We start from the raw sequence: 22,915 nt of genomic DNA, 5'->3' as shown, positions 1-22,915 counted from the left end.
AAACATGTAATATAAAGAGATCTGTTTGGGGTGGCACGCAGTGATTTAATCTGAAGTTGGCAGTGCTATTTTTGTTTCTCTTTAGCCAGCCAAGATTGATGACATTTAGTTTTTTTTTAATCTGCAGTTCCCTACTCCGTACAGGCCATTACTGCTAGCCATCTCAAGCAGCTTATTGCAGAAAACATTTCACTTAATTTAAAGTGATATCAGGTATGAGCCAGCAATTGCCTGAAGGACTTCAGACTCACATAGGGGATGCCAAAGAGGTTGAATTCCAGCATGCCAATGATAGAGTAGTGCATGTCCTTCCACTGGGAGAAGTTGTCACCCAGCCAGTGACCCCCGTGCTTCCCACTGCCGACGAAGGTAGACCGACTCAGGACAAACGCCCGCTTGCCAGTTGCCTGCTGGGCAGCACTGCAAAAAATTGCAACAAGATCATTAAAAATAGGAGTGGTAAACAAAAGAGTCATACGATCAGACTGAGCTTTCCAACACAGCTTTATCTTGGATAGTGTTATCCTTGAAACAATTATTACTGTGGTCTGGGCCATGTGAAAATGTGGCTCCAAAACTATAAATAATGAAAAGTTTTACTCAGTGGCCAAAGTAAACAACTAAAATCTATATGATCCCCAAAACAGTCTGTTTCAGGTATTTCTAGTTTTCCAAAAACATAATTTGCTTTTATTTTATTATTAACATTGTCTCAAAGTAAACATTCAAAATAGAAAATCCTTTCTATATTAGTTCATTTAATTTAGTGTCCTATCATTTCCTAAAAACAAGCATTATATATATATATATTATGTTAGATTTGTCTAGACATTTTTATTGGCAAATAAAGTCCTAATATCCTGGACTTAAAGTTAGGGAAAAGAAGAAAGAAAGAGAGAAAGGGAGAAAGGGAAAAAGAAAGAGAAAAATGAGAGAGAAAGAGAGAGAGAGAGAGAGAGAAAGAGAGAGAGAAAGAGAGAGAGAGAGAGAAAGAGAGAGAGAGAAAGAGAAAGAGGGAGAGAGAAAGAAAAAGAAAGGAAAGAAAGAAAGGAAAGAAAGAAAGGAAAAAGAAAGGAAAGAAAGAAAGAAAGAAAGAAAGAAAGAAAGAAAGAAAGACAAAGAAAGAAATAACATCAACATTTTAAAATCTTTAAAAAAAAAATCAATACAGAAAGCAAACGTAATCTTTCAAAATGTCACCCCTTTCCCATAGTATTTCCTCTGATTTCCTGTCATTGTTTGATTTATGAGGTTTCATTACAGAATTAGTGGTGTAATGAATTTTTCCTTTCCTTTTGGAAATAATTTTGCTGCACCACCAGAAAATCAAGGAGATGCAATATGCCTTATTAACAAATCTATTACAAAGTTCCTCAACATAGAATAATCTCTGTGAGGGATTACATATTGCGGCATTATAGATTGCACAAGCACAGGTTCAATTTTACTTTAATAGGATTTGGGCAATAAAACTCCATAGATTCTCTAGGAAATCTTAGCCTGAAATATAAACCATGCTGTCCACCATCCACCTCCTTCTCCCTTAATGAGATCTGTGCAAGAGCTCTTTCACTCATACTTGTAATGGCCAACATTTGGCATTGGTTCTGTAATGGCACAGAGCCTTTAAAATGCTTCAACACTTGCTTTCAACCAAAATAACAACCAACCAAACCACCAACCCAACAAAACAACCAACCACCACCAACAACAACTCAATGTCTTTCATACGTGCGTAAACATATGGGTTGTATGCAGCAAGAGGTGCAATTCACACAGGACCTCCTTGGTGCTGTAACGTGGGGGCACCATTGAGCCCAATAACTGCACAAGACTCCCTGTTGTGTGTTTAAATGACATTTTTGAGCACTGCAGGGACAGAAATCTCTTTTTCCTGAACCTTTTCGTCGGTGTCCTGCATACAAGTTCTTTCCTCTGGCTGTGCACCACAAGTTTGGCCCTGTTTGCAAATGGAGGTGCTAATGAGGGCAATATTGGATCAACTCAACTGTGATCCAGAGCTGCACAAACAATTTGCAACAAATAATTTATTGAATAAATTTCAGTCTATTATGAATCTTTGCTGAACTGGTCCTAATGTTCTCAAATGTATTTGTTGACTGAAATTATTTACAGAATATTATGTGTGAATAGTTCTTGGCCTCAAGCTATGCACAAGCTGATTGTTGCTAGTTCACCATACCCAAATTCAAGCCATTTGACTGCATACATGGGTCAGATGACACATTTCCTATTCTCTAGCTTCATTAGCATAATTCTTGGAATTGTTTTTTATGCGATTATGAACTTGTCATTTGTTTTCAGCCAATACCCTACAATTGATGCTGGTTTGCTAAATATTCCCATCAGTAATTTAATTTATTATATTATTTGTGAAGAGCAGATGCAGAAATGGTATACAAGCAGCCTTGAAAAGAAATGCGTTTAAGAAACCCAAATGAATATGTATGAAAAATTCTTCATCAAATTCCCCAGCTCTGCAGGAAATCCTGCCTCTGCTAGTGTTTTTGGTGGTGTTCTCCAGCCTTGAAGGACTCTGCAAGTTTGGCTGAGCAAAATAAGCAGCACAGGGACAGGGAAGGTTCACCACCTTGGGGGAGGACGAAATGTAACCTTGGTGGAGGCTCCTGTGGTGAGAGGATCTTAGTGGAAGTCAGGGTGCAGAAGCCCCAAAATCTTTCTGTGTCCCATGCATCCTGGCTGGGCTGGGCAGTCAGCAAGGGTGAGGGCTCAAGGGCTTTCTGCCCAGCTCTGAAAAGCTGGGCTGCTCTTCAGCCCAGCACACAAGAGCTAGCAGACTGCTTCTGGCTTTTTCCCAGTGCCTCCCTTCCCCCAGGCTTGGCACAGAGCTGCAAGTGCATCGACACCTTAAATAGGCTCACTTAGCCAACTCCCCTGGATGTATAACTGGTGAAAATGCATGCTTAATGCTAAAATAAGCCAGCACAAGGACCCCTGCTTTGGCACTTACATTGTGGCATTAAACATATCCATGTCTTTGCTCTCTGCTGGAAAACGCGTGATTTGCCCATTTGATTTAATCAAACAGCTAGCTTTCCACTGTCACTCTAGCCTGACAGCAGCAGAGCCTGCCTGCGTAAGCTCATTTTGAGTGCTTCCCAGCTGCTAAGGGACAGCTTTCCAGTAGCCGACAGCAAACCTACTGCAATGCAGCTCAGCCCTCCTGCACCCACAGAGCCCCAGGCCAAAACGCTGCCTGCCAGCAACCAGAGGCAGCTCCAGCAGCAGCCAGGGAGCTGGGTACAGATCCTTCCCTGGCAATCATGCAAGCTCCTCCAGTAGTGAGGGGATGGAGAAATTCCCCTGGTGCCACACAAGGCTGCTTTGGTATGAGAGCAGCTCTAACGCAGGATGGGAACAACTTGCTCTGGCTGTACAAAAGCACCAGTTGAAGAGTTAAGCCCTACAAGCAGACCCTGATTTTAGCTGAGAAAAAGAAAATTGGAAAAGGTTTTGCTTCCTCTGCCAAGAGTCTCTTTTCTTGAAATTGTTCTTACTCAATGACAAACAGCAAAGTGAAACGTGGCTGTTTCTCATGAGATACCATTGCAGGTTTCCCAAGTACCTCAGCTGCTTTTAAAATGCATTCCAGTCACCTGAAATCTGCATGTAGAAATACTTAGAGAACTCACTGGAAAGTTGGTGCAGTCTGTGACCAGCCAAAGAGAGAGTGTGTGTTGTAGTGCTCTCCCAGGTAAGTCTTGGAGTCGGGGCACAACGTCTTTTGAGCCAGGGAACGATCAGAAATGCCTGAGAAGGACAAAAAAAATGTTGTAAAATTATATGCATCAGATTTCAAATCTCTTCATGTTTTTACTCATTTAGGAGGGAAAATACCAAAGGATTTGAAAAGAGGAAAGGCTGAAGAACTGCAGGATCTGCACTGATTAGAGGTTAGCATGTAGTTGTGAATACTTTCCTGTAGACAGGCACACATGTCCTCAGGAGGGTGAGGGAACTGAGTAAACCCTGCTAATGAGGTTCAAGTTTTCTGTCCAGTAATGCAGAACATCTGTAAAGCTATCATGTATTCAGCAATAGCCACAGAGAAAACTTCTGCATGCTAAATTAAGAATATACACACACATTCTTCTACGTAGTGACAAATTTTACTTAAGAGTGAAAATGTTGCAAGAAAAGCAAACAAACAAACCAAACAAACAAAAGCAGAAAAAACAAAAACAAACGAACAAACACCAGAAATTCGCATGCCCAGGCAACTTTTATGTTTGTGTGAAATCACAAGACCTGGGTTCGTGGACCACTGAGATGCAGACACAGGTAGGCTGCATGACCCTGCCCCACAGTGGCAAAATTCATACTTAATCAAGCCTGATCTCTTTCTTCCCCTGAGGAACCTGAGACTTAAAAGGCAGCAGGGCCAGTGGCACAGCCCCAGGCAGCATCACCAGCAGTGAGCGGGAAGCATCAGAGGTGCACAGGGGAGGAAAATGCATCAGATGCAGCAGTCCTTAGCAGGCCATCTGCTATGGCCCGATACGCTGCGCAGAAGAGAGCAAGGACAGATCATAATGGGTATATTCGCACCTAGATGGGTTATACGAAAACTCCTTCCATGAGCAGGTCACAGGCAGCGGAGGCAGTGGCAGATTTTTGCCTTCAGTAATGGTCAGGGGCAGCCCTGACCTTGCTGGCACAGCTCTGGTTCAGCTGAGCCAAGGGGAAGCAGTAAGAATTGCCTGCACAGATACTGCCTGGTTTTTGATCCCCCATTAAGGAGATGCTGGCAAGACCCATTTGGTGTGGGAAAAATGTGTTTTTTATTCTCTGCAGCTAGCTTTCATGAAATTGCTATATGCAATTCAGCAGGAATTGGACAGGTCAGGTATTTGGGTTATACAATGGATTTATTTTTAGAGGTGGAGATGAATGTTATAAAATCCTCCCACCCCCCAAAAAAAAGAAAAAGACAGACTGTCAAATATTTCTCTTTTGCATGCTTAATTGGGTGCATGCACTATGGTAAATACTTCTTCATGAGCAAGCAACCTCAATGCCTAATCACACTTTGCTGTATGTTTGCAGTTCATGACTACAAAGTGCATTTCTCTGTACCTGAAACCCCATTAACCTGTCTGCTCTGCCAGGCCACCAAAGCTGGCATCCCTGTCTTTGGATCTTTAGACACAAAGACTCCAGTGCTGTTGATCTGCTTCAGAAATAGCTTCATTTATAGGCAATTTCCAAGCAACCCTGACTGGTACAGCTTTAAAGAAGACACTAAGGTTCTGGGAAAAGTTACACTTAATGTCCCAGTGACACTTAATTATTAGCCCTGTAAAATTAAGGTGGAATATGAAAGCAAATGCAGCCACATGAATCATACTCTCATGCTTCTTTCATATTCTGAATATTTTGCATTCTGCCTCAGTAATACTGATTATTTTACAGTGTACATAGTAATCTCCACTGTTAAGTGGTTTATAGAAAATTGATTTGAAGGATATCTGTTTTTAGAAGGTCAAACCGCAGGTACAGATAATCACGGTTATGATTTAGATAAGGTGGCTGAAGGCTACATTGCCAAACACCTGAGGCGCTGAGAGTGGAACTCGTACAGACTCAGCTGCCCATGAGAAAGAGTGAGTCCCCAAAACTGTGCTGACCCCAGGGAGGTCCTGACTTGTTGGACTGAGCTGCTTAGGTCCGACCTCACACCTACACCAGCTAGGGGCTCAGACAAGCAAGGGCATGTGCAGTGTTAGCATAACGTGGAATATAATAGAAAGCTCTTAAACACTGGGTGAAAACATTGGGTACCAGCTCTCCTGCACTTTGGAAGAGATGCCTTAGAATCCTGCCTGCAAGAGAGACCAACACCACAAGCTGCAAGTAGAAGGAGAATCGTTGCACAAGAATGGGCAAGCCAAAGAGAAACTGGGCTCAAAACACAACCCTGTCTTCTGCATCCCCCATTGTCCTTACACGTCACTTAGATATCTAGGTCTCTAGGTCTGATTAGTTCCTCTAAAACAGCTCAAACTTCAATGCTAGGTATCACAAAGCTCACTTTCACAGCTCAGGAGACTCTGTGTGGGTCCATCCCTTACTCCTTTATTTTTGAGGGTGAAGGGAACTCTGCTTTTCTGGTCCTCTTCCCCAAAGGCTTACACCTCCTTTTGCAGTTCTGAATGCTGGCAAAAATAGGGAACTTTAGACAAGGGTGGAAATCATGGAATCATAGAGTCATTAAGGTTGGAAAGCCCTCCAAGATCACCTGGTCCAACCATCCCCCTACCACCAATGTCGCCCACTAAACCCTGTCCCTAAGCACCACATCCAACCTTTCCTTGAACACCCCCAGGGACGGTGACTCCACCACCTCCCTGGGCAACCCATTCCAATGTTCCAATATCTAGCTACTCTTTCTGAGAAGAAATTTATCCTAATTGCCAACCTGAACCTCCCCTGGTGCAACTTGAGGCTATTCCCTCTTGTCCCAAAAAGTCTCATGAGTGTCTGGACCTCAGTCAACGACAACTTGATCGAGACCCACAGTGCTAGTGTACTGTAGTTACAACAGTTTTCCCATAATGAGAGTGAACATCTAAATCTTAATTTAAAGCTCTGCTTCTGGTTTCAATAATTAACAATCTTTTTATAATTTTGTCATGCTTCTGTTATGTTTGAGTTTCTCATGTATTCAAACTGAAGAGAAATTAGGTTCAATAAATAAAATGAATAGTTGACATGACAGTACAACAGCCTGAAGGGAAAAAGGGGACATTTCCAATATTTCACTGTCAATAACTCATTTATGTCTCAACTTCCTGCTGTATATTAGCCTTACTTGGGCAGCAGTGCTTTCCTGGGGAAATGTTGGCTGGATTAATTGCCAGGAGCACTGGCACTAATTGTAAGTACTCAGGGCTTCATGGGGGAGAATGAGCATGCCATTAACGGAGCTACTAGAAGAGGTGTTCCCATTCCTAACAGCCTCCCATAGGCTTGGGCCTTTAAAGCTTATTTTTAGCTTATAACTAATTTCTAATAGGGGACTGGAAATTTATTTCCTATGAGAAAGAAAATATTTTGAATTAAGGGATCAGGAAGAGGCAATCTTCCTTGTTATCAGTTGTAGAAAAGGCAGGGACTGCCCAGCGCTGAGACTAGCAGTGATGGTGCTAAAGCAGTAGAGTTACTCCTTCCATAAATCTGCATCTGAGTTATAGTCTACAGGTACCTTGCCCGTTCTATGGTGCAGGCCCATTGCTCAGAGAACAGCAGGGAAGGCCATTTTTCTTGCCTTGTTACAAGGCTGCCCCAGAGACAGAAGGTTTCTTACGCTTGGTACTCCACTGAAGCTGAGACATTTGCGTCCTGAACGAATCTGTAACCGTACACTTGAAAAATGAGAAGATGGAGAATGTACCTAAGAATTAGCCTTTTTCAAAAAAAGATTGTCAAGAAAACTTTACTTACTAGGAATGTAAGGAGGGTTATTGATATCATTATCAGCACATCCAGGAAACTGGCCTTGTAAGAAATTGGAAGGTTCATTCATATCCTTTAATAAAGAGAGTAAGACAGGTCAAAAGCCTTATTTTCTGTTTTGAAAAGAAAGGAAGGCATATGTAATCAGACTTACAATCCAGATCCCATCATAGTCAAGGACATTCTTAAACTCCAGACACAACTGGGTCCACCACTCGACTGTCCTGGGGTTGGTGTAGTCAGGAAACACTGAATCTCCGGGAGGCCAGGCCTAGAGTTCACAGGTATAAATGTCTGGTTATTGTCTTATTTCTGCTACACAGCTTCTTTAACACTTCGGAGCTCCATTTAATCAAAAGCATAAGAGAATTTAGTAAACCAACCTGTCCAACAGCAGGAGTTACACCATCAGAGTTGTTCACCCAGACTCCCATTTCCTCTCCAAGGTCGTATGGCCTGTAAGTACCTGGTTCTTCGTCCTTAGTTATGAAAGGATCCTGAAAGCAGTGATTACACTTCCTTTATCAAGATCTCAGAAGTAACAGTTAATTTTTCTATTTCTACATTTGAGAACATTTTGATGTTCTTAATGCAGATTGCAGTAACATTGGAAGAAAACAACACTAAAATTTAGTAAGAGTTGAGAGCACATAATAATTTAGGAAAAGTCGTTAAAGAGATGTGAATATTTTTTGTTTAAGGCAAAATTAAGTGAAATTAATAAATACCCTCGTGTTTATTTTTTATGAGACTTTCTATATTCAACTGATTTTGAAGAGGCATCAAATTTTGTTTTCCTCCCTTCTGAAGCCACTAAACTTGGGCAGCTCTGGATTCCCTCCAAGACAATCTTCATTTCAGCTTCATTAGCTTCAGCAGCTCACCTCTGGTATAACTAAAACATCTCAAGGGCCTTGAAGCTGGGACACATCCAACCTTGTTAGCCCTCTCTTCAGATCTGATGTTGGACGAGGAGTATTTATGTCAGCCTGGTGCAGAGTAACCCAAGTCATGAAGCCAGAGTGGCCAAACTCCTCTGTTCCCTGCAGGTGCATCCTGCAGCTCACCCCGCCTGTCCCCGTCACCACTCAGGGGTACTCACCACCTCCCATCGCTGCCAGTGGCATGGACACCACCAGTTTTCCTGCCCCAGGTCAGCCACCAGTGGCCACTGAGCTCACTGAAAGGGAGCCTAAACTGCTCCTGGGGAAGATGGTGGCCCACCATGCCAGTAAGCCCTGAATGCAGGAATACTTTGAGATGTCAGTGAAAAGGTTCTATTCAACTCTGCTCAGCAGCCAACTGGGACTGAAGGAGGTTAGTGTGCTTGGCAGTATGCCCCTAATTGGGAGCAGCTCTCTGCCTTGTGCTGTTCAGAACAAAGAAAGATTGCAGCCATTTTAGAAGAAGGGAATTCTTCCGTTTTCTCTTAGAAAATGTTATCCCCTCAGGTTCTGCTTCAGGCAAAGAAACTCTCAGTTATGACATACAATGGAGAGTAATGCCACTGAAATAATTCTTCCATTATATCACGTGCAATAATTAAAATGAATTTTAATTAATAGCTGATAGAAGTGTAACTGCTATATATAAGGACAAAAAATATACAATCACAAATGGTAATTCCTTTAAGAGCATGTTTTAAAGCTCATTTTAATACCTAAATTAATTGCTGATTTACTTGTAAGCCCTATGGCAGCTATAGCCCTGGTTAAGAAAGTGTATTCTTCCAAATAAAAGCCTCTGCTTAATTCCCACCTTAAATGCAAAATTCAGTTCAGCTTTAACTACGTAGCTCCAACATTGGCTTCATAATTAAAGAGTGTAAGTGTCCATTATGTTTTTAACTTGTTGAATAGTTCAGCTTTGGAAAAGAGAAAACTGTCCATCTTCAGTAATTATCTTATAATTGTGGAAAAGATGGCTCTCAAGGGACTTGAAGGCTGGAAGAAGTCAACTTAATTAGCTACTCCTGATCCAAACTTCTTGTTTCCTTCAGCTGAAAGGTTATTCCAGTGCATAAATCTAATCTATTATGCAGGTTTAGCAATGTCCTAAAGGGAACAAAACCCTCCCAGCCCTGGTTTTGCAATCCACAGGCAAATCTACGGGGGAAGGAACTGTATTGCTGCTAAATCTTCCCTAGCTCATCTTTTAGCATCTCTTGTAGAAGAGATGCAGATCATCCGTACTTCTGACTTACTGCTCTGAAACCTGGGACACCCAGCACTAAACCAAACCAGCACAATTCCAGCTATAGCTTCAAAAATAGATTTTGATGCGCATCCAGAAATCTCATCTATCTCTGGAAATTTTAGCTTCTACAGCTCACAGAGATGGACTTGAAAATGTTAAAGCACTCATGCCATATTTTGAATCATAAGCATGTTGCTATTGACTTTTTTTATTATTATTATTAAGAAATTTGTCACTCACCATTCCTAAATGTTTCCATTTTTAGTTTGATTTAATGGAAGGTGTACAAGGTCTTTCATTAAATTTCCTCTTCAGGAATAATGTTTATAATTTTACATTCTAGTCATTTTTACTTTCAGAAGTTCCTTCTTTGTTTCTAAACAATACATTTGTTCTGACTCAGAATAAGTCACAGCTGAAGTATGCATGTTACTCAGCTCAATAATGATAACCAAGTACTGCCACACTGAGGCAAAATCTCCCTTACATGGAGACAGCCTCTAAAAGACACCAGGAGAGAGGAGTGCTGAGACTACACTGAGAGACTTCAATAATGGGGCCATGCTGCTATCAAGGTGACCACAGGGGCATGGAGGGATCTCAGCATTAGTGTGGGGACCGGTCTTCCTGATGGCGAGGCACCAGCCACCCTGGTGGTGGTGGCACAGCTAAGTTTGGGGTCCCAGCCTCAGGCAGACCACCAGTAATTGCTAGTACTGCTGACTCTCCAGATGGGTTGGACAGGGGTTTGGGAAACCTGGTCTAGTGGGAGGTATCCCTGTCCATGGCAGGGGGTTGGACTAGATGATCTTTAAGGTTCCCTTCCAACCCAAGCCATTCAATGACTCTATGATCTGCATTTTGCTTGTGACCACAATGGTCTGAAATGCTCCATACCAAGCTGAGGGACTGCACCCATCTCCCACAAATCCATTCACAATCCATTCACTAGAGCTTTTACATGACATGAAGTGTCTGCAATCAGAGCACATTTCCTGAAATCATCAAGAGGGAGGCAACAATCTGCTGCACTTGGGCAACTCGCTCATTACTGTCACTACCCAAAGGGAATCTAAATAGAAAATTGCTCTTCCCTTATCAAACTGGATTACACTTGCCTTGATTGCAGGTAGCATGGCTTTGCTCTCACTTGGGAATGAAACCCTTCATACCGTTCCAGCCCCTGACTCAACTCACAGGAATGATGGACATCACTAACCAAAGCTAACAGCCATAATGTGACAGAAACATCAGCAATTGTAATAAAGCAAAGAGAGAAATCTTCGCTACCAATACAACCTATAGTTCCCATTAGCTTTTCAAAAATGAAAGGCAAACTGGATTTGCCTTTGTTTTTTTCTTGCAAGCTTATCTAAAGTCCTAGAGTGCAATACAGTCTTTATTTACAGTTTAGGGGAAAGAAAGGACTCCTATTAGGATTCCCGTTGGCTTATTGCACAAATGGATAATTATTGATATATTCCTTTTATCTGCCTAACTACTGAACTTAGATTTATACAGCAACAGCTCCTTGCCCTGCTCTAGCATGCTCCACCTGAGAAACCGAAAGAGTTTTAAAAGTGTCATTAAAGTTAAATTCACGAGTAAGAAGATAACATTCCTTACCCACTATACTGTGACTGCTTGCCTGTAGCTTCCTAATCTGCAAAACAACTGGAGACATCCTGGCTGTGATGAAAAAGAGGTGACTACTGTGTATTTACTGAAGGGCAAGAGTGTGCACAGGAAAAGCTACCCCTCAAATTCAAGGTATTTTGCTCATGTATTCATGTCTCACAGACTTGTTTAGGCAAATCAGTAAATAAGCAGGTGGTATTTAATGTTAGACCTCTACAGGATTAGATGATTTTTAGAGAGGTGTTGAGGATATAAGGAGCCCAAACTGCATAGCAGTTGGAAAGAGCAGTTAGTCCTGACTGCTCATGTGCTCACCTACAGATGGGTTAGCTATTTACAATGATGATGACAGCAACAACTTATGGACCTATCAAGGACTACTATTTAATTTACTGGCCTCCAGTTTCCTCACCACTACTGCCATTCACTGTATCTACTGTGAGAAAAAGTAATTTCAGTGAAAGGATATTTGTGGGGACTCGCTGGAGAAAAATAGCAATCTTTGTTGGAAAAAATGACAAAAGAAGATAGAAATCTCTGATTTTCACTTCTGCCTAAATTAATTCCTTTGAGTTTCCCTCTTTGGAGGTCTTCCAAAGCTGCTTGGACATGGTCCTGGGCAACCTGCTCCAGGTGGCCCTGCTTGAGCTGGTCCTGGAGACCAGATGGCCTCCAGAGGCCCCTTGCAACAACAACCTCTCTGTGATTCTGTACTTCAGAACCTGGTTACAGGTTCAGCATACATTTTCCACAAATGTTCATGCAAACAAACTTCTCTTACATTAATTTAGATGAAAAGTAAATATAAGGCAACATGATTTATAATTACCATCTCTCCAGATTGATTATGAGATTTTTTTTCCACCATTCAGCTATTTCTGTGTGCATGCTAAACTCATTTGCCCATTTTCAGAAAAAGAATTGCATTAAAGCAATTCTGCCTGAACTCAGTCCTGAGCAGAAGCAAAATTTATCATAAATAAGTGGAAAAATGTGAAAGCAAATTGATGTTATGGTATAGAGATGGTACTGGTACACACAGGTATCTTATAAACATAACACATTTAAAAGTGAAGTCTGAGAAATTGTTTGGCTGTTCTCAACAAATGACAAAAATGGAAAATGTGCTACAACAGCATGCATGCATTAGTGCCTAGATACTGCTATGAGCATTATGATGCAAATAGTTCTTATAAATGGAGAAATAATTAACACCATATTTAATTTACCAGAATAATGATGTTGTGCATTCCTGCTTTCTTCAGCTCTTGGAGGTACTCTGGCAGACCTGCAAAATTCTCTTTGTCATAGGTAAAATCCAGGCGACGTTCCATGTAGTCGATGTCAAGATGCTGGACATCCTAAATATTTTAAAAGCAAACGTTGACTTATTTTATACAGAAAATCAATATGTGTAACTGTGTTCCTAGGAAGGAACTAACCTATGAAGCAAGAGCTAAGTGTTTGGCTATAATAACTGTAAAGAATTGAGGCCAAATTCAGCTCCTATAAATTTATGTGACAGCAGTGGACAAAGTGGACACGTGGAAGACCTAGGTTAGCAACTGTTTGGCAGTGGTATGCGTCATTACTGCCACAGTTCATGTTTAAAATGCCAGCACCTGGTACTGCCAATTGATTGTTGTTTCAGCAGGAAAGCAAACCTGTACCCAAATCACCTGCAATGCAGCCAAGAGCAGCACTTTAAACCCCATGTTTCAGGCCAATTTTAAACATTCTTCTGACTATTGTAAAGATATGACTTGTGGAACCACTACATAAGACTATGAACACCCTTTTACTCTACAATTCTCTTCACAGGATAGCCACATTTCCCCTAATATAATGGTATTCATCCCACTTCAGATTTTAAAATGAACATACACAGTGAAAAATTCATACGTACATAGGGGATATCATAGCGGTGCATGCGGTTGACGGTTTCCTTTAAGACATCAATGTTGCCGTAACCCCACCGGGAGAGCTGAAATCCCAGGGACCAGTAGGCAGGCATGTGCGGGCGTCCAATGGCCTAGGGCAGGAATGAGGAAAATACAGGTTCAAAGGGGGAGGTGAAGGTTCTGGGGAGAGAAATTACCCTGAAATACCAGGAGAGGCTCCCAGCTCATTTAAGCCACAAAGATCAGAGCACGTATATCACACAGCCTTGAAATACCCCTTACTTTCTCGAACAGCTCACCGTAGAATATACTTTATTGTAAAACGTGCAATATACTTTGCTTTAAAATGAGCTTTAAAATAAAGCTTCTTCTGGTGGACCCAACTCTTCGGTCAATAAATGGCAAATCTCCGACGCTGTGCAGCAATGTCAGCTTGGCTAATTTCTGTTGTCACATCCAGCTGAACTAACTCATCTAATGTTTATTGGAGCTCTCTGAAGTTTTAGTTTTATTTGCACACCTCCCCGGTGAAATCCAGTTGCTTATGACTGCCTGCTGATATTGCTGGCCCACAGCGATGCGTTGCCAGGCATCACCAAACCCCTCCAAGGTCAGAGTTACCATTCACTCCATCAACATTCTCGTCTGAAGCACAAAGTAATGAGTTAACTGTGATTTTATAAATATTTGATTTCCGGCTCCATATAATCCAGATGCAAATCGCACGAGGAAACTCGAGCAGAGGGGCACGAGGCATCCTGCTCTGCTCCCTGGGGAGAGCTGCTCAGGCAGCCGGAGAACAAACCCCGCAGTTCTGTTCCAGAAACATGCCGAAACCTTCCCTTGCCTCATTGGTACACACCGGTGTTTCGTGGGGGCGATATCCCCAAGTCCTTATTCCCATTTTAAACAGTTAGAACCCATGAAATTAGACTTTGTTCAGTAATTCCAACATTGTTGCAGGCAACACATGGAAATCAAGTAGCTAGCAAGAACCCATGGTTATTTATCAGTCACAGCTATTGACCCCCTTTGGCTAAATAACCCTTCCTCCCTTATTTCCTGGTGAATCTCCACAGTTAGGTAATTATGCTAAGAAGTGAAAAAGAACAAAATTTGAATATTGACAGCTAAAATCCATCTTCTTTAGTTAACTAAAAGGAAGCAGTGCTGGCACTCCCTGTCAGCTGCATGGCTAAGCTCTCCAGCCATCACGATGTGTAGAGATGCCTCTTGCTATGGGGTTTTCTCCAGAAAGTCTGTACTGGGACAGCAATGCTGGTCTTTAGATTGCTCTAAAAGATGCCACAGATCATAGTGGTGGGATGTGCATACTGCAATGGACAGAAAAACAGGTGGAGGAGAAATGCCTGGAAAAGCAGAGGGTGTTTTAAACCTCCCGTTAACGGTTTGAGTCCTCCCAGCAGGGATGTGGTGGCTGAGCACTGCATCTCCCCCGTCTGCCTGTTCCTCGTCCTATTCCACTGGATTTACCTGCTGTCACCCTCCTCAACACCTACATGCAGCTGGAGAGAAAGCCCTTGAAAAGAAGCAAGGGCAGGTATCAGCTGCTGTGCCCTTGCCAGGAGAGGCCCTCGGCAGATGAAGGTGGTCCCAAACCATGCACGGGGGACACCGGTGGCAGAGCCACGTGCTATTATGGTACAGTCTCCTCTGGTTACACCTGTTGTTAGTTATTTCCAGCGTGTGCAGATGCATCTGATCCCCAAGACCATCCTTCCAGCTCTGCTGGGGTTTCCTGTGGAGAGCTGGACAGGGAGTGATGGCTTGGGACAATCTCCAGGATGCCCTGTGGTCTGGCACCGTGGTGTCCAGCACAGCACAGCAAGACTCGGGGCAAGAAGTCTGATCCTCTGTCACGACAGCACTCGTCTTATGAAGGACAAATTTATCTATGGAGGTAACAAAGCTTGTTTTAGCCCAGTTAGGATGCCAGATGAGATCCATGAACCCCACCACTTCGTGCTCCAAAAGCAGATGCACATTCTGCCCACGCTTTCTCTACTGTAAAAAGGGTGACCTCTCGAAACAAGGTTAAAAAAACAGACCGAAACAAAAGAACTCCCTAATGAAATAAAACCTTTTGCACACAGGCTTCTTCCTTTGGATAAGAGGAAGAGGGAAAAACAGCTGATAAATATTAATCCTGCTGCTGGATGCAGAGCCCGGAGCCCTGGCAAGATGCCTGCATGGCACAGAGACCAGCATCCCAGTTGTCCCCTGAGCTGGCTGGGATGGTTCAGAGGCAGCGGGAGCCTTGCGATGCCCCATGCTGCTCCTGGAGAGGGGATACCCCTGGGATGCACTCCAATGAGCTTGGGACATCACTGTTTTCCAGTTCAAGAGCTGGACAGGGATTTACTTCCACCCCGTGTGCTGCGTTGAGTGCCCAGGTGGGTGGTGACGGGACTGGAGGTGAAGCTGTGGCCACCAAGGCAGCAGGCAGGTGCCTCCAGAGGTCACAGCCCTGTCCCCAGCTCTGGGGGATGCTGCAGCTTGGCTGTGCTCTATTCCCTGGTCCTGCAGGCTCAGAGCTGCCCTGAGGCGAGGCAGCATTTTGTGACAGCATCCCCTGAGGAATTTGGGATTACGGTTGAACAAATGGAAGAAAATCTACCTTGCAAGCAAGATATTAACTTTTAAAGCAATTAGTTCCCCAGGTTGGCAGGGCTGGCGCAGCTATGGTGAGCGTAATTGAAGTGAACAGAACATTTGAAGAGGAAGGATGAAAACAGGGCAGCTGGGAAAACAAATGTTCTTTTTTCCAATTATGCTGTGGACTCTCTCTAATGGATCCCCCTGAAGCTTCCTGATAAAGTAACTGGCATATGGTACCTCCTTGCAGATGGATCAGCAGAGGCAGAGCTGCAATTCTGCAAACCTGAATCTCATGTTGGATTTGATATATATTTAGGATCTAGTTAATTCATATAGATTGCAGTCTGCATACAAATGATCATAAAATGCAGTACACAGAGGAAGCCTGCTCGGCAAAACTGGCTCACATAGAATCAGAAAAGGTAAATGAGGTATGGCGGGGGAACTGAGGGAGGAAAACATGAGAAATGCAGAAACAGCAAACATATGGAGTATACAAACTGAGAAAAAAAAAAGATACAGTAGTGCAGAAGGAGAAAAAAAATAGATGGTATTTTTCCTACCTCGATTCCTCCTGCACTTGGTTCACAAATAACTCCAAGTGCTGTTTAATAGATTCACTGTTACTTTTTCCAGGTTTGCATAACTTGGCTTTATGTAATTTTTGCACTTTTTTTTTCAGGTGCACCTGAGCGCAGACACATCTAGGAAGTACCCTGGAAGTGCTCCTCAGTGAGAGCAAAGCTCAGTGAACAGCTAAAGGCAGGTGATCCACACACACTCTCCCTGTGCTCGCACACCCTGCTTTGGGTTATTGGCCAAACAACATTACTACCACGGGCGTCTCAAGTCAAGGATGTGAACCAAGTCATAAATGCTAAATAGCAAACCAGGATCCCATTAACATTATGACCAAAGACTGGTGTGAAAGGGATGGCTGAAGGGTTGTGCCCTGTCTGTCACAGAGGCCAGAGAGGGAGGTATTCCTTCCCATGCTTACAAGGGAGCTGAGATCTGCAGCAGTGCAGGCAAAGAGCAACACAGAAAGTTGCACTTTAACCCTTTCACTCTAGTTAGCCATATAAAATGTCTCTTGGAGACTGATACTTGCTTAAACTTCCTCTTTTTTAATTTTATTTTTTGGGGGAAAACCGTAGGAGGAAAATATAAAAATCCACGCTGGGTTAATGTTTTGGATTTAGTCACAGAAATGGTGTGTTTGGATAGTGACACATGGCTACATACAGGTACTCCTATGGCCTGGATGTCTGTCTCCAGCTCGTCTCCCATAGCTGAGGAGGCAGATGAGTGCTGTGGGTGCCCAGTCAGGCAGAGGTAACCTGAACCCAAAGCCTGTGCAGAGAAGCTGAACTCTTTTAGGAAAGCAAGAAGAAAGGCACTGCAACAGCTGAGCAATTGCAAAGATGCTCACAGTCTCAAGAGTCTAAAAATTTTACGGGCTTTAGACATCAAGGTCTTCAAACCTCTTTCTTTGCTGGACACCTACCAGCTGCTTCGTCTTTCCTGGGGGACCCGTGGATTCAGCTGTGAGACTGCTGAACAAGCAGGCTCCCCATTTAGCTCTCAAGTAGGAGGCTGGACTATTGACCTCCTGAGGTCCCCTCCACCCAGAACTGCCCTATGAGGACAGTGAGGAGGAAGTAAAGCAGCAATTTGCTCTCAAAACAGAACTGGGAGTCATGCGGTATGCTCTGTTAAAACTTGTCATTGGATAATTTTCAATAAAACAACAAATTCATGGTCTTCACTCTACCCAGAAGCTGTTAAACTTGGTATTTGTTCTTTTCATTAAACTACAACTTTCCTGAGTGTCTTGTTACGGAGCTCATATTCTACTGCTGTGCACTGTTACCCTGCCCTGAACTGCCGCCAGATTTGGCAATGATGGTCTGATATTGGGGCTGGCCCATCTCTGTGCATGGGCCACCCCTGGGTGCTGGCAGCAAGCCACAGAGGTGCACAGAGAAAGTCTGCATCCTTCAGAGACCCTGCAGGGAGCTTCATTACAAGGCTTTCCTAACTCACTGCCTTGGAGAGAGCTGCATAAAAGCACCAGGTCGAGCTAAGCAGTTAAATCTTGTGCAGAAACAAGCATTATGGGGGGGCAGGGAAGGGTCACTCAGGTCTGGAAATGGTATTGAAGCAAGAGAATAAAATACATGAGAAGGTGCCTGGAGCAAAATACTTTGCTCCAGGCACAGCTCTCTTGCCAAGCTGGTGTCTGTCCACCCCACGGTGCCAGTGGGGACACCCCGGAGGGGATGCAATGGGTAGTTCCTGCAAAAAGCCCCATGCAGTGGCTTTGTGCATCTGCTTGTGTGGGTAGGAGACAGGCACCATGTCCCCGGGGAGCAGCCTGGCCCCACCAGCTGCAGGCCCCTGAGCTGGGAGCTCCTGACATGCCGCTTCCCAGAGGAAACCCATGCAAACAGCTGGGAGAGCTGAGGGATGCTGCTGAGCGCTGCCTTCCAGGCACGGGTCACACTCCTCCGTGCCAACCCCTCTCCTTCCCCTGGGGGTGACAGTGACCTCACTGCGAGTCTTCTCAGCGTGACAGAAAATACAATTGAAAAACAGAGCCTTTTCTGCCTGCTTCACCTTCCCACATATCTTGTACATAAAAGCCAAATCATTACCCTAGAGACTAATAATATGGTAATTGTAACATTTGCGATCCGGGAATTTCAGGATGTTTACTGAAGAAGTTATTATTTCACCGTGAAATTGCTACCATGCATTCTTTAAGATTCCCTAGAGAGTGGAGCACAAGCTTGAAGAATACAGAGCAGGGGATTTTTTTGTCCCGGCATGTGACATGTCTAGCTTGGAGACGCCCACTGGCTCCCCTTTACCTTGTTTTCTCTGCTCCAGCTCCATTTCCAGAGAGGCAGGGGTGGAAAGCGAGCTGCCAGCACTCATCAGCTGGGGAGTGAGAACTCTCTCATTTTATTTTCAGCTGCTGGCCACCTGCTAAGCCGCAGAAACGCTGCCTTCAAACACCAGCGAAAGACTTTGAAAAGAAATGGGGATGGCTCTCACCTACGTCGTGCTGCTGCCATGACTTCCCTGAAATAAGTGCTTTCATCGCAGAGATCACAGCCCTGCCTAGATGGATGGGTCGCTTGTCTTTTCTGGGCTTGGTTGCCAATGTGGAAGTTCAAAAACCCGTTTGCTGGTTGATCTATGGCACCAGGGCTGAGGGTTGGACAGGTGGGGAAGGCGTGCAGAGGGACCGGGACCTTTGAGGGTCACAGCTCCATGGCTCCTGCTGCAGGACACGGAGGGCCAGCAGCAGCCTCCCACCTGAAGCTCTGCTTGGAAAAGGGAGACCAGCAGAGCTTGGACGGACCTCTTTCTAGTCATTGCATCCCATTAATGCCCTCCTGCTCTCACTACTGAAGCAGAGCATGAACAACACAAATCACCTCTTGGCGTAGCAGCCACTCTGAGCAGGTTTTGAAACCTTTGGCCACTTTCATCCAAGACCTCCAAACCATGAGGCACACACAAGTTTTTTAAAAACCAGTGTCAGAGCAGAGAAGAGACACAAATCACACCAATATCCATCACCCCATCCTCTGCCAAGACTCAGCCTGCTGCCAGACAGCATCCCTAGCTCTGTCACAGGTCCTGTGAACAGGGTCCTAGGGTGGAGATGGCAGAAGGGGGCATCAGGACACAAAACCACAGAAAGCCAAGCTCCAATCCTGTTTCTTATGTGACACCTAGTCACCTCTCTCTCTCCCTTTATGCACATACATACATAAATACATTTATATGTACAAAATTTTTGCACTCACCACCTATAGTGTAAATAATGGGTTTATAAAAAGACACCAGAGCTTTGCATCACTCGCTACAGGTTTCTGGAGCAGGATGACAAAAAAGAGCACCCAAAATACAGATGTGGTACCTACGATCAAGAACATTTTTCTGTCTCTTCATATGGACTGAGACTGCTTCTGTACGCTGGTACAGAAGCATTTAAAATAATCCCTGTTTTTTTCCCTCATTCTCATTCTTCAGGCCCACACCCCTGAGCAAACCACGCAGCACCTGAACCAGGTGGCCTTCCCACCAAATCTAGTGGCCTTCCCTCCAAACCAGCACCTGCCTGCTCCTGTCACTGGCAGTGAGAAGATCCTGGTAGCCCCAAACTACCCAGAATGAAGAAGCTGGACCAGCTCAAAACAACCATGAGGGCTCTTTCTAGGTATGCAAATGAAGCAAAAAATGACTGCTGATTTAGATTGTTAAGAGGAAAAAATAGCTGCTTTAATTATGTTAACTAAGCCCTTCATCATTGTTTCCTCCCCTCACAAACTCTCTGACTCATGCAAATCAAGGCGATGACAAGGGGAAAAGGGCTGGAAACTCCGTCTGGCTCCCTCAGCTGAATGCCAAATGAAAAGCAAGGAGAAAACTATCAGCCATACTGGATATTTGGATGATTATGTCATAGGTGGTGTTCGTATGGTTTGAGAATGGGCCACACAATAAGAATCCAAATATATAGATACAGACAGCTCTCTCCCATTGGAAAAATACAAAAGACATAGCAATAGGGAAGCTGCTGTAGTAATGCACAGTGTGGCCCAGGTGCTGATAGGAACGTCCCTTGTCTACAGCATTCAATGTTTTTTGATAAGTTCCTAGCAACCTTCTGCCTATCAGCATTTCTATTTTTTTTCTCAAAATAATGCTCAGTTCGAATTATAGAGTAAGTGTTTATATAATACTATGACTGTGCCAACGAAAGGAAGGTTTGGAAAGCACCTAAAGATAACCACAAGATCAGCATCTGGCTCTTAGACAAATCTAGATTACTCCTGGCAAATCTATATTACCGTTTGTCCAACCTGTTTTTACCAACTTCTGACAGGGGACATTCCCTAGCCTCCCTGAACAGTTCATTCAAGTGTTTGATTCCTCTTATAGTAAGAAAGTAATTCCTACTACTGAATTTTCATCTTCTGCAAACTAAGTCAGTGCTCTATTCCCAGCAGATACAAAGAACACGCAGCTACCATTCCCATCGCAAGAAGTCAGCTGCTATCCCCTTGTTTAAAATAATTTGTGCTAAGTAGCTGAGCACAGCCGTGTGGGAGAGGGCTTCAGCAAAAGTATTTCAATCTTTATACATCCTCTGTTATTTTCTTTTTGATAATAGGCTGTGCTCACCTTGGTCTTCCTCTTATTGTTAATGTATTCATAGGATTTTTTCCTGCGGTTTGTCCCCACCTGCCTCACCACATCAGCTATTGCTTTGTATAACCAGAATGAGACCAAGCTTTGGCCAAGCTACCTGCTGATACTACCCAATACCGATGGGATTTGTTCCACTGCACTGCCCTACGTGCCATAAGCACTTTCTACTAACCTCTGTGTACTGCTGAACCACGTTTTCGGGAGTTGGCCCAAGGAAGACATAGAAGTCAAGGATCCCTCCAATGGTGCGGAAAGTTAAGGATGGGTTTGGGCTCAGAGAAACATCTGAAAGAGAAAAACAGATTCTCAGGACAAATTAACTCTGCATCATGAGGTGTAAGCATGCTGAGCTTCTCCGTGCCTCAATGTGTCCCTAGGCAGAGGTAGACACCCGTGCAAGTCACTACCTGGTGCCTTGCCATGTGATCAGATGAGCACACAGGCCAGTTGGCCAGTCCTTCTGTAATCTGCATCTTCCGATTGGCACAGTGCAGCAATAAATCACAGAAACCCACACAGATTAGAGTGCCCAGATTCATTTGTCTCAGTTTCATTTATATAAAAAGGAACCACAAGCTTGTGTTTAGGGTTCCTAGATGCTATTTTAATCTTCTTATTGGAAGTCATTGCCTGCCAGGGGAAACTGATTTTATAGACTGAGTGAAGATTCCCCTTTTCTGAAATTATACTATTGGATTAACACAGTAAGGTGGCCATGGCAACGCACAAAACTACTCTCCACAGACAGAATATAGGACTAACCTAAATTGATTTGATTCAGTTATGCCAATCCCAGAGGAAATTTCTTCCACCTTCTCCTTTCCCTGTACATGCATCTATTTTTTAAAAAATTAATCATATTTTTTCCCTGAAAATACCTTACCTTGTTTAACAGTCATTCTGTTGAAATCTTTTTGAAAACTTTATAGCAATTACTGAACACTCACTTATGCAACAGTCAGTTACATTTTTACTGCACTGAAAAAGTAATCAGTAAAACAGTTTTTTTATATATTTACTAATTTACTGCCTTTCTATATGCAATAAATTTAGGGAATTTGTATGTCCTCCTACCTTGTGCATTGGAGTTCAGAAGGAGAACGCCGTGGGCATTGGAGTCATCTTCTACGCACATGTAGAAAGGGTGAACTCCATAGAGATTGGCAAATGGCTGAAACATAAACAGCATGTTACGTATGGCTTGGCTTTGCCATTTTTTCGTATTTTTTGTCAACTAGGTACATGTGCAAAGACAAAAAAATAAATTAATTCATAGTTAGAGACTTTTTTTTTAAAGGTTGGGGATTTTTTCCTCTAAATTGGTGTGAATTCAAATTGATGGAACAGGAGTTGTTTTTTTCTGCTTTGACACGATGCTTCTTATTAGCCAGTCTTAACCAAACCTTCCATATTTTGCTAAAACCTCCAGAATGGCAAAGGTAAGACATGTTTGCCAGCTAAAATAGACTCATCAAGCACTGGCCCCAGTTTTGCCAAACATTTAATAGATCCTGCTGAAGGCCAGCTTGTTTGGATGAGCAGGAATTGATCTGCATGTGAGATTAAATGCTTTTCTGACTCAGGACTTAGATATACAAAACATTCCTTTTCTAACAACTACAGCAGCATGAGAAAGCCTCTAATAGGTATCCAAATCACCTCAAAATGGCTTATGATTTTCTTATTCAATTAAAACTTATGACACGACACGTGGCGTTCAGTCTTTGCCATCACTTCCTATCAGCAGTGTTACCACACCAAGAGAGGTGTCCCCTTAGCAAAGCTCTGCCTCGCCACCCCCTCTTCGTGGTACAAGCTCAGGGCAAAGTGCTGCC

The 22,915-nt window shown here is 43.4% G+C and overlaps 1 protein-coding gene across 1 annotated transcript in view; it reads right to left on the bottom strand.

Moving 5' to 3' along the window:
- The window catches only part of LOC121063322 (sucrase-isomaltase, intestinal-like), a 55,903-nt gene that overhangs the window by 19,017 nt on the left and 13,971 nt on the right, over nt 1–22,915 (bottom strand). Inside the window, exons 6-14 of the mRNA XM_040543740.1 lie at nt 22,155–22,251; nt 21,253–21,365; nt 13,238–13,363; nt 12,561–12,692; nt 7,881–7,994; nt 7,652–7,768; nt 7,486–7,570; nt 3,675–3,792; nt 252–420 (exon numbers count right to left, since the gene is read on the bottom strand). Coding sequence (XP_040399674.1) covers nt 252–420; nt 3,675–3,792; nt 7,486–7,570; nt 7,652–7,768; nt 7,881–7,994; nt 12,561–12,692; nt 13,238–13,363; nt 21,253–21,365; nt 22,155–22,251 — 1,071 coding nt within the window. The remainder of the gene's footprint in view (nt 1–251; nt 421–3,674; nt 3,793–7,485; nt 7,571–7,651; nt 7,769–7,880; nt 7,995–12,560; nt 12,693–13,237; nt 13,364–21,252; nt 21,366–22,154; nt 22,252–22,915) is intronic.

Source organism: Cygnus olor, chromosome 1 (genome assembly GCF_009769625.2).
Source record: "Cygnus olor isolate bCygOlo1 chromosome 1, bCygOlo1.pri.v2, whole genome shotgun sequence".
Classification (NCBI taxonomy): domain Eukaryota; kingdom Metazoa; phylum Chordata; class Aves; order Anseriformes; family Anatidae; genus Cygnus; species Cygnus olor.
The sequence above is the reverse complement of the archived record's forward strand: the minus strand, read 5'-3'. Positions and strand labels throughout refer to the sequence as shown.